At 38.1% G+C, this 12799-nt stretch overlaps 1 protein-coding gene across 1 annotated transcript in view; it reads left to right on the top strand.

Moving 5' to 3' along the window:
- ANTXR2 (anthrax toxin receptor 2) overlaps window positions 1–12799 on the top strand; it is a 135092-nt gene that overhangs the window by 43551 nt on the left and 78742 nt on the right. The window contains exon 11 of the mRNA XM_006084525.3: window positions 3979–4057. Coding sequence (XP_006084587.1) covers window positions 3979–4057 — 79 coding nt within the window. The remainder of the gene's footprint in view (window positions 1–3978; window positions 4058–12799) is intronic.

The following is a 12799-nucleotide window of genomic DNA, read 5'->3' as shown; positions in this document are numbered from 1 at the left end:
CTGCTTCTTTTCCTATGTTTTCTGTGTAGGTTTATCCACCCACTTGTACAAGATGGAACCTATGAAGTCATCTTTATTCCTTCTTCCTCACCTACAACCAATAAGTGTCCAAGTCTGTTTATTCTAAGTCCTAAGTGTCTCTCAGTTTTTATTTTCACACCACCCTCGTTGCCACTATTTTCAGTTCTACTTTGATTCTTATGTGAAACACAGTAAGATACTCTTAACTGGTCTTTCTACTGTAGAAATTTACTCTTCCAAGCCATGCTCTACATTGCAACAAGAGTGATATTTGTAAAACACAATTTTGACCATATTTCTACCTAGTTTAAAAACTCTTAAGACTAACTCCACATGTCTAAATATGGCATCCTGGATTTCCCCCCATATTCCCCTTTTAGCCTGAAGACATATATTCTCACTCTCACACTCTGGGTTGCTGTATATTTAACGGCTTTCAGTTCCTTGACTGTTCTTTGCCTTTCTTGCCTTCCAGCCTGTCAAATAGTGCTCCATCTTCTTGAATCCCCTTCTAATCTCTTTTCCTAACTTCTGATCATTCTTTAGGATTCATCTCAGAGGTGAATTCCTGCAGGAAACCTTTGTTGATGCCCATGGCAAGGCTGAATCAGTTGTGTCTCCCACCTCATTCTCTGGAACCCCTGTGCATATATCTATTTTAGTTAATATCACACTCATATTGTAATTGCTTATATGACTTCCTTTCAGTTACATTGTAATGCTGTGTGTGTGTTTTCTTTATTGGTTACTGCAGCCCTACTACCAAGCACAGCCTAGGTTGGCCTATTGCAGGTAATTTATGAATATATATTTAATTAACTAGTAATAGAATGATTGAGTGGTTGATTAAATAAGCTTATTGGAAAATATTCATAAACTAATTGGGAAGGCAGTTTTAGGTTTTAGGTTTAACACACAGCTCAACATTGCTACTGTTGCCCCACCCTGTGTGTAATTAAGTAAAAATGACATAGCTTTAATATATTTTTGTTTGTAATAAAAGCTCTATAACTGAGAGTATGGGTTTACTGTCTTGATTATATAGAAGTTATATAGCAATAGGGATGAGAAATCCATATATACTAACAGAAGTAACATGAAAAATTACAGAAAACTTTAAACACATATACTGGAGCCTTGGGGTGAAGAAAATCAAGGTATTGAGTTTGGTTAGAGGGTAAGATGGTTTTATCAATGAGTGTAGTAAGCAAGTAGCATAGTTTTAGACAAAGGTCTTTTCCCAGCAAGCATATGTGTGTGTGTGTGTGTGTGTGTGTGTGTGTGTGTTCACAAATAAATATCTCAGCATGTAGTAAATGTTATTATAGTTATACATAAGAAATATTAAAGGAGTGATACTAAGCCCTTGTTCGTGGGAGAGATTTAAATATAAAACCCTAAAATACTTACCGAGGATTAAGGTAGTTTGTGGTAGAAGTGACTACAGAGTCAGAGAAGTCCAATATTTGGGCAAGTTACCTTTTAAGCTTCAGGTTACTTATTTGGAAAATTGAGATAATACTACTTCCTACCTCATTGGCTTACTGTGAGAATTAAATGAGAAGGTAAATTTAATATGGCTTATAGTTAGGATTGATAAATGCCATAATCATTAATACTGCTGTTGACAGCAATGCTTGATCAAGAAGGTGAGGATTATATTTTTTCAATTGAGTCCACATGTCAAAAGATTCACCAGGTAGCTATCCATGTATGCAGAGTCTTTTTTTCTTTAACACTCATCTGAGGATATGCTTATTGATTTTAGAGGGCAGCAGGGAGAGAGAGAGAGAGAAAGAGAAGTGAGGGAGAACATTGATTGGTCACCTTTTATACATGCCCAGATCAAAAGTCTAACTGGAAAGCTTTTGGTATACAGGACTATGTCCCAACCCACTGTGCAACACCAGCCAGGCCTCCAGGTCTGTGGAGTCTTAGATCAGTTTTATTTGACAGCAGCCACATTATACTAGACTGAGTTTTAGAGGATAATGTGTAGTTATTTTGGTTGCCTACAAAATCTCATCAGCATGCATCTCTACCATAGGAAAGAGTGAACTTTCTGTAAAACAAAAACTGTTCTGCAGATCCCTTGAAAACTGACTCAATAAGATTACCTGCAATAATCATACTTTATTATAAATCAAATAATCTTCCCCCAAACTAAAGCCATGTCATGTCACATGCTTCCTGGTATGTGCTTTAAAGTAGAGGAATTAAGAACTAGGAAATATTATTTTTGGATTCAACTGTGCTTAGTCTTCAACAAAATAAAACATGGCATTCAGTTTTGCAGAATAAGCAATTAGGTTTAAGTTTTCTTTTTTAAGTAAGACACTTGGCATTCTACGTTGGAATAGTTCAGAAGTTCACTTAAGTTGATAAAAACACCCTAAGTTCTCATTCTCTTGTGGACTTAACTAAGCTTTGTTTTAAACACAAAATGTTTTGAAGAGAATATTTTACAAGAAATATTATTAATAGGAGTATTCCTGAATTTTGAAGAAGTTTGCTACTAGTCACTTTCCTGGTGGTTCTCTCTCTGTACAAATCCATACTAAGTTCACATTGAGAAAAGAAACACATTAGGAACTTTTATTTCATCAAGCATGTGTAGTATGATGGAAAGAGTTCAAAATTTGTTAGAGTCCTAGTTTTACCACTTTCAGCAAGGTAATGAACATTTCTGGGCCTCATGTACCCCATCTGTGAACTATGGAACTACTTCTTACTTGAAGAGTTATTGTAAGGATTAAATGAGGTGATGTCTGTAAAGTGTCCATGATAGCATCTGGCACATAGCGGGCACTAAATAATACCTCCCATCTCTCCTCTCCGGCATCTTTATTCTGTTTAATCCTACCTCTCTTAACTAACATATTTGGCACTCGATTCAAGGTGTAGAGAAGAAATCTTTTAAATCTAGCAAAATTCTACTAATTCAGAGTAATTAAGGCATAGTTTCTGGCTATTATTTTTTGGAATTTAGAATATTTTATGAGGATTGGAGCATAGCACTTTATAGGAGCCAGATTAACAAAATGTTACCTCGTACATTTGCTTTAATGAATCTTGTGATGATAGTAATGTTTAGAGATGGAGAAAATAAGCTAAATGGGAATTAAGGGTATTTTATCTCTTTTTAGATTTTTTGAACCTGAAAAAAATCTCATCATTTTTACAGATTAAGGAATTTTTTTCTAATTTATTTAAACCACAGTAGTTTCTCCTTATCCATGGGGAATACATTCCAAGATTCCCAGTGGATGCCTAAAACCAGGGATAGTACCAAAACACTATATATAATCTGTTTTTCCTCTATATACATACCTTTCACTTAAAGGGAGCACTTTACCACTTCTCTTTTGGCATATCTGAAACACTACTTTTGCACTTTGGGGCCATTGTTATATAAAGTAAGGGTTACTTGAACACGAGCACTGAGATACATTGATAGTCAATCTGATAATGGAGAGGGCAGAGTGACTAAAGGGCGGGGAGCACTTACAGCGTGGATTAGCTGGGCAGAGGGATGACAGAGCAGGATGGTGAGAAATTCATCATGCTACTCAAAACAACATACAATTTAAGATTTACCAATTTTTTTTTTATTTCTGGAATTCCCCATTTAATATTTTCAGACCACAGTTGACTATAGACTTATCTAAGTAAAGATTCAGATAAGGAGAGGATTATTGTAAAAAATAACAGGGATTTCTGAATGTTTCTGCTTATGTTAATACTTTTAGGAACAATTAGATCACTTACAGAATTTGCCTCTGGCTAGTCCAGTAGGAACTGGCACTAAGAAAGAAAAAAGCTGGAATAGCTGATTGAAGCGTGGACTTTTAAAGTAGACTTTCCGGTCAGTTTTGAATTATGTGAGGAAGTAAAAATATCCCATAATATTCTAGTTTTAAATTTATTTTTAATTTTTGTTTCTTCATTTTATTTCAGAACTCTTGATGTTTCAGTGAGCTTTAACGGAGGAAAATCTGTTATCTCGAGCTCATTAGTAGTCACAGCCACAGAATGTGTAAGTACAAAGTTTGCATAAAGTTGCCTTTTAAAGATAGTTCTATCCAGAAGTAACTTCCGGGTCCTCAGTGTTGAGCATACTATAGTAAAGAAGGTATCTGTAATAAATGAGATCATTACAAGGAAAAATTTGTATAGAGTTTAAGTTATTTTTTCCCCTGTGGCTGTGTTTAAAGGGAATTTTCAGATAGTATACATTTTATTTTGATATTTATAAAATTCAAGTCATTTAAAATAAAAATAAGCTATGAGAATGATTTCCAAATGAAGCATTTCTTCTTGAAATATTAAACACATGAACAGAATGCTTTTTTGTAATGAAGGTTGCATTATAGCATCTATGACATTTATCCTGTTTTGGAAATTATTTGTGCATCTTAATGAATGAGCTATTGTTTTATCCATTTAACTGTTGGCGCTTTCTCATATGATTAAGGAATTTGATTTTGATAGCTTGATAATATCTCAGTTTGAAGCTATAATTTAGTTGAGATGTTGGTTTATATTACCTAAGATGCAATGTTTTGAAATGTAAGCTCCCTTGATAAGATAGTGTTTTCTTTGTAGTTAAATTTTGGGGTTTATAGAAAATTTTTATATTAGATTGTTGTACATGAAAAAAGAACACAAAAATGGACTGATCACATGGCTATTATTTTTACAAGTATATTTTCTTCCTAAAAACATGTAAATTAAAGCAAAAGGGAAAACAAGCATGCATATGGGCCCTTGGTCGCTATGAATACCCTAAGGATAGCTCTATCAGTACCTGTTTCTATTTTGAAAATAGCTAGTTTTATTCCCCCTTTTACCTATAATTCATGTTGTAATTTGTAGGTTTGGTGGATGTTGCAATCTGTAAGTTTTCTGTTCCCTCCGGATGTGGTTGAGATTACAAACACTTGTGGTATAGCTCACTGTTAAGCTCACTGAAATGACGTTCTTTCTCCATCCTCCTTCCTATTCTGCACCTCCAGCCCTCTTTTTTCACCTCTTTTCGCACAAGCAGGAAAACAAATCTTTTCTGTATCCTGTAACCAGCATGATTGCAGTGTGCATGGATGCTGAGGCTAAATGACTCATCTGGCATTTATAAGTTAGATGACTTAAGGCAGTCTTTCTACATCTTGCTAGTTCTCAGGAAAACACAACGTGACTTAAAGTGGTTTAAGAGTGAGGTGAAAAAGAAAGAGTGAGGTGATATCAGAAAAAGGGATATTGGCTGTGTCATAGATGGAGAGTGAAGGGAGAAGCTGTAATATTAAATAAAGGATCAAAGCAATTTTCATGGAAAAGAGAGTTGAGAAAATACTTAAGGAAGGTGAGGGAGTGAGCCTTGAAAATCACTCAAGGGAGGAGTGTTTCATGCAGAGGGAGCAGCTGAACAAAGCCTGCAGTGGGACTGGGTCTGGCAAGTTAAAGAAGAGCGAGGTGGTTAGTTTTCTGGAGGGGAGGCAGTTGCGGGAAGCAGGAGTCTTGAGATGAGTAGGAGGGAGTGGAGGGAAGGAGACAGGTTTTGTAAGTCATTGTAAAGACTTGAGTTTTTCTTCTGAGTGAAACAGGGAGCCTTGAAAGGTGACTCTTATGACAATGTTTTTAAAAGGATCATTCCAGCTCTTACGTAAAAATATACTTTGCAGGGAGGGTCCAAAGTGGAAACATGGAGACCGATTCTGTGGCTGTTTCCCTAATTCAATTCTAGGCAAAGGGAGTGTGGCTACACTATGGAGATAGCAATGGAGATGGTGAGAAGTTGTTGGATTGAATTTAAATATATTTTTAAAGATGGTACCCATGGAATGGACAGATTAGATGTGGGTGTGAGAGCAATACATTAAGAATAGTTTCAAGCTTTTTCATCTGAGCAACTAGGGTGAGTTGTCTTCAGGTTGAGTAATTTTTGCAAGAGGACAGTGGGTAATATTATGAAAAATACCCGGGCATTGTATTTAATTGAGATACAGTCTTTCTGGCATATTCAGATGTGATAATTAGGTGAGATGCACTTAGTGATGTTACTCATTATAAGGTGATACTTTGGGTTTTACAGGCATTTGAAAACCAAACAGAAGAAAACACCATTACTTTAGCAACGATTAGTTTTTGTGGCAACCCCACAAATACAGACGCCTCTCTCTGCACTCCAAGAACATCCGGGCTTAATCCTGTTAAGGCACTTAGGTCACTGAACTGTCATTTCCTGTTTACGTCTGGCCTTTCTCAGCGGTCTTGAGATGTTGATGGCAGGGCTTGTGCCTTGCTTGTTGCCCCCTCCCTTGCACAGAACTCATTCTCCAAAATTATTTGTTCAACCAATGAATGAAAGTAGCTGTATATCTAGTTTAAATGTGGGAAATCTAAGGTTTAGATGAAAGACATTTAAGATTAGTGCCTGAGGAGGGTATTTGGGCAGTCATTTCTCTTCTATCTCAGAAGATCTCCTAAATGTGTCTCTGTTTGAAAAAATACAGTTAAAGGTGTCTTGACCTCTCACTTCCCTCCTATCCTCCTTGGAATCACTGCTCTTCTTCTGAATCACTTAGAATAATAATACCCAGAATGCGTTTTCTGAGCATGTATTAAATGCAAGACACTGTGCTCAGCACTCTATATGAGTTAATCCCTTTATGACTTCATGTGATACTCAAAATTCAAGAAGAGGCGATTGGTTATTACTTTAATTTTACAGATGAGAAAACTGAGGAACAGAGAGCCACCTTCAACTGTTAGTGCACATTTATGTCAACATGTTAGAAGGTACTTTTTCTGTTAGGTGGACCCGACCCTCAGCAGGGGTACATGGTTTGATGCGCAGAACATGTGCTGATTTCAGCCCCCACTGTGCTGAGAGAGGGCGGACTTGGGACCTAAGGGCTCTGGAGATTAAATTACTTGTTCAGTTTCCCAATTGAGTAAAGGCTAGAAGTGAGATTTGAACCCAAGTCTGTCTTGCTCTCAGGCTGAACACCTGCACAACCTGCCATTTGTAGCAAGGTCCCAAATGGATTTTTATAAAACAGGTTGGTAATGTGTGTATGTGTGTGTGTGTGTGTGTGTGTGTCTGTGTGTGTGAGTAAAAAGTCAGGTAGTGCCCTAACCGGTTTGGCTCAGTGGCTAGAGCATCAGCCTGCAGACTGAAGGGTCCCAGGTTCGATTCTGGTCAAGGGTATGTACCTTGATTGAGGGCACATCCCCAGTAGGGGGTGTGCAGGAGGCAGCTGATTGATGTTTCTCTCTCATTGATATTTCTAACTCTCTATCTCTCTCCCTTCCTTTCTGTAAAAAATCAATAAAAAATATATATTAAAAAAAGTCAGGTAGTTAGCATTTCAGGCTTTGGGGCTGTACTGTTTTTGTCACTTCTACTCAACTCTGCCATGTTGTGCAAAAGCAGCTATAGACTTCTGTAAACAAATGGGCACTGCTGTGTTCAACACAAATACGCACATTGAAATTTGAATTTCATGAAACACTCTTCTTTTGATTTTTTCAGCTATGTAATCATGTAAAAAAATTTCTTAGTTTGCCAGAGATCTTATGAAATAGATGAGTTGATTTAACCTTTGGGTCACAGTTTGCTAATTCCTAATATGGAATATTCCAAAAGAACCCAGTAAATGAAATTATCACCTACTCTATGACCCTCCCCACCCCCAACTCTAAATTCATGGAAACAAAATTGTGGAGACCCATTTCCCCCTTTCTGTGTCTGTTTTACTTTTAATAAGGTTGCTGTGATTATTTTCTAGAGAGATTAAAACTATTCATGGAATTTTCAAATTTTTGACTGATTCCTCTTTCCCATAGTTATTTTGGAAGTGTGGTAGTGACTCTGGTTTGTTTTTATATTTCTGTGATTCTCTTAGCTTCAGTTATATTTGGCAAAGTTTTTGACTGTACATTATAACATGCTTTTAATGAAGTAAAGGAAATTAGATGCAGAGAAAGATAAAAAACATAATGTATCGAGGATGACAAGAAAATCTATTTCTTCTACCCTAAGATCAAGTTCAATATCCTGATATAGCTCTAGTTAACCAGTAAAAGAATTTTGGCCTCATGGCCTTGACCAACATCTGGGTACTAAGTTGCTGACTGGACTGCTCAGTTAACTTGTATACCCTAATCTTTTCAGATATCTGAAAATGCTACTTGTTCAAAACTATAGTTAGAAAGAATTGTTCTAACAAATGGCCAATTGAAAGGTCATTCAACAAGTGACCAATTCCTTCTGTAATAAAAGGAATTACTACTTTTTAGAAATTTGTGTTTCCTATCTCTTCTTCAGCTTTTTCAGGTGCTAGCAGGTCCCTCAAACTCTGTGCTTTAGCCAAAGTTGTCTTTTTCTTGTTTTTGCAAAAATCCACTAATTCTGCCCCCACTCCCTCCCTGGGCTTTCTTATGATTCCTCAAGGAGGTCCTCTCAGAACCTTAGACCAAGTTAGCTCCCAGTTTGACATGTTTCTGTCGTAGTTTCCTTATATACTACTCACATTTGTAATGATTTTTTCAAGGTCTGTCTCTTAAACTAACCTGTGGGCTTCATGAAGACTTGTCTAACTTTGTAACTTTGGTACCTGTTTAACCATGTACCATTGAAACAGAAGCAGGCCCAACCAGAAGTGAGAAGCATTTAGGTTCTGCGTATGATACAAATCTGTGTTAGCATATCTAGTTCCATTTGACTCTAAGTCTTCAGTTTGCAGCATGTTATCTGCTCATAGGACTGAAGTCTATGTATTTGACCTCTCCTTAATTTGTTTATAAAGTATGTGAACAATGAAATGATTTCCCTTTCATGATTGAAGTCTTTTATGCACTGATAGTGGCTCTGGGAAATCAAAACAAAGGAACTGGGAACGTCTGAACTTGTATACAGTTAACTGAGCTACTGTCTGGGACCAGGCATCCAGAGCTGGGTTTCATACATTTACAGCAAGTTCAGGTTGTCTGAAATTCTGTGCTTCCTCTGACCTATGTTCTATCATGCTTAGCTTAAATATGAAAAAAAGAATAGGTCTGTAGGTCTTTAGAAGGTGTGTATTTTTGTTTTAATTTAGTGTAGACAAATCTTTGGAATCAGTTGAGATAATACTGTCATACTAAATGTATATTGCATCTAGACATGCATAGTGTTTGGTCAATTGTTCCTAATAGGGACATTTATTTTTAGGGAAAATCAAGAATTTTAATTGCCTATCATGCCCAGCCCATCTACTTCCAATTCTGTCAGCATCATTTTCTGAATTTCCTACTCATAACACATTCATAGAAAAAAACTAACCACTAAACTTTTAGCAGGTCCATATCCTCATTTCTGAACACAAGGTTTGAATTCTAAGAAAGGAAGCCAGATGTTCAGAGAACCCTTTTGAAAGCTATATAGCACAGCCAATGAGCAACTTCCGTGAGTGCTCCGGCTCCCTCGTGCAGGAGAGGTCTCATGCCAGACTCATACCGTACACGAGCAGTCCCAGACTGGATGTACCTTATACAAGCCCTTAGATTTGAAGGTGGGATCATGGATTTATACATTTGACAGCATTTCTTCCATAGGATACCCCAGTTTTTATGTATTTCTCTGACATTGTTTTTCTGTTTGCTTAGATTTTAAAGCTGAGCATAATCAAACCTGTGAAGAGTTGCATGATTTTTCATGAATGTTTAGAATTCTGTGTATAAAGATGCACTTTGAGTATTTTCCTAAGTAGCCTGATGTATATTTGAATTATTTTCTTTGGTTTTAAGAGAACTTCAATATTTGCCTGGAAAATTTCTATAACGTACTTATCTCCCTCCTACCCCACCCCCTGCCACACACCTCTTTCTATGTGAAGATGCTTATTTAGATGTTTAGGATACATCAATGGCCAAATGTGGAGCTTATATTTCCAGTCTTCCTAACTCTAGATGAATAAATTGCTAGATGCATAGATGCCTTTTTATTTATTACTAGTGGCCCGGTGCACGAAATGCGTGCATGGGGGGTGTCCCTCAGCCCGGCCTGCACCCTCTCCAATCTGGGACCCCTCGGGGGATGTCCCTCTTGCAATCAGGGACTGCTGGCTCCTAACCGCTCACCTGCCTGCCTGCCTGATTGCCCCTAACACTCCGCCTGCCAGCCTGCTCACCCCCAACTGCCCCCCCGCCAGTCTTCTCACCCCCAACTGCCCCCCCTTGCTGGCCTGCTCACCTCCAACTGCCCCCACCCTGCCGGCCTGCTCACCCCCAACTTCCCCCCCCCCGCCAGCCTGATCGCCCCCAACTGGCCCCCCCCTCCTGGCCTGATCACCCCTAATCCCCTCTGCCTTGGCTCTGCCTCCATGGCTTTGTCTGGAAGGTATCCCGGTCTAATTAGCATATTACCCTTTTATTAATATAGATAGAGGCCTGGTGCACGGGTGGGGGCTGACTGGTCTGCCCTGAAAGGGGTCCCGGATCAGGGTGGGGATCCCCTTGGGGGGGCGGGGCCAGCCTGGGCAAGGGGCTGATGGCCGTTTTCAGGCTGTCCACACCACCTTCAGGGTGGGGGGTCTCTGCTGGGGTGCATGGCCAGCCTGGGCGAGGGGCTGATGGCCGTTTGTGGGCTGGCCACTCCCCCATCAGAGTGAGGGTCCCCACTGGGGGGGCGTGACCAGCCTGGGTGAGGGGCTGAGGGCCGTTTGGGGGTGGTTTGTAGGCCAGCCAAGCCCCTAGCTTTGTCCAGAAGGATGTCTGGAAGTTCTCCGGAAGATCTCCCGGTCTAATTAGCATATTATTCTTTTATTAGTATAGATGCTAAATTATTTTTTATGGTAAATATCATGTAAGAACATTTTTGAGTGCCTTAAGAATGGTTTGATAGTAGATGGAAAAGCTCTGTGAAGATAGTGTGGGTGTGACGTTTTCTAGTTATTTTTGTTTTCTGAAAGAGAAATCAAATGAAATGATCAAGGATTCTAAGTGATACTTTGGTGGTGTCTGTTTTGGTTTATTTGTAACCTAATATTAGTTACAGAAGTAGCTTCCATGGTTATTCCCTCTTCCATCCAGATAAAAAAAACTAGAAAACAAATGACAGCTTTAAATGTTCATGTGTACTTGATTCTAAATCTTTTTCTGAAAATTTCTGAAGTTAGTTAATGTTTTATGGTCTATGCTGCCCTGAGAATTATTTATTTTAAAAATTATTTTTTAATTTCAGTTTACATTATACATTATTTTATATTAGTTTCAATATACAGGATAGTGATTAGACAATCATATTCTTTACAAAGTGTTCCCCCTGATTTTCCAGTACCCACCTGGTCCCATACATAACTATTACAATATTATTGACTATATTCCCTATGCTGTATTTTACATCTCTGTGACTGTTTTGTAGCTACCAATTTGTATTTCTTAACCCTTTCATGTTTTTCACCCAGCTCCCCTGAGAATTGTTTTAAAAGTTATTTTGTAATGAATTTATTGAAACTGAAAGCATGCTAATAATAAATATCTTTGAAAATTGATTTGTTTTGGAACGGTTTCCAAGCCACTATCTAGAATCTTGTTTGCTTTGCATTTCTCTGTAATATTACCAGGTGATCAGGAAATGACACATTTCAAGATTTTTCAGATTAACCAAGTAAAATACTAGCACTTCCTTGCTAATACTTTTGAAAACTACCTTTTCTTCTTTTTTTCCAGTTATTTGCAAATAACTGTTTACATAAAGATTATTATCTCCTTTTGTGCATAGGTCACTATGTATTACACTTCCAATTTCATTATAAAATGTTCTGATTAAATGCTACTACCATTCTCGCTTAAACATCAGAAAGTCTCTATTTGATCAATGCTAACATTTTCCAAAGTGGATTCTAGGAATTCCTGGACCTGTAGGTTAGTGAAAATGTTATGAGAAAAAACAAAGGCTTCTGTGCCGATATTAAATTGGACTTTTTTTTTTTTCTACAAAACCAGAGCTTTAAACATGTTAATGGGCAAAGTAATTTTCTGAGAGAGATATAATAGTCTGACTTTTCCACAGAGTTTGTTGCTTCAGGAACAACTGGCTTTCTTATTTGATGGATTAGTATGATGGTCTAATTTTAAGCAAACTGTTTAATTTCTCTGGCCCTCTATTTTTCAGTACCTTTAATACAATGCCATTCTAAGACCCATACTAGTAAGTCCTCTGCCCCACCCCCAACCTCTTGGTCTATCAGCTGTTGGGATAAATGTGGCTCTCACCCTGACTTCTGAGCTTCTACTGATTTGTTTGGAATACCAGAAGATGTATCTCTGAAAATCTGCCTTATGAAGTGCCTTATAATGTTTTCATCCAGACAGTGTATTGATTTATTCTTTTTCTTCCCTGAGTTCTTTCCCTTAAAAAACAAAATGAAACATTGTTACTGGGGATCCCACAGAATGGGTTAGGTAGAGACACCTTGCCCCCTTGGAAACTGTAGCTTTACACTAGAAATTCAGTCAGCATTCTTCTCTGTGTTTGTGGATTTTGCAATCTTATTTCTTTGGAGGCCATTCTCTCCGTAAGTAGCCTAACATGGGGTAGCCACTGGTCAGTGGGCTGGACCTAGCCCTGCTTCCTAAAGTTCACAGCAAAGGCTTCCTGGGGTCGTGACTGCAGTTACGCTTGTAGGATGAACAGGTGGTTGCTAGAGGAAGGGGGTTAGAGGCAGAGCCCAGCGAAGGGCCTTTGGCTGGAGGAACTCTACACTAGAAAGTAAAAGAACACTGCTGTGGCTTTTGT

This window comes from Myotis lucifugus, unplaced genomic scaffold, assembly GCF_000147115.1.
Source record: "Myotis lucifugus unplaced genomic scaffold, Myoluc2.0 scaffold_12, whole genome shotgun sequence".
NCBI classification, from domain to species: Eukaryota; Metazoa; Chordata; class Mammalia; order Chiroptera; family Vespertilionidae; genus Myotis; species Myotis lucifugus.
Note: the sequence above shows the minus strand (reverse complement) of the source record. Positions and strands in the feature narration are given on the sequence as shown.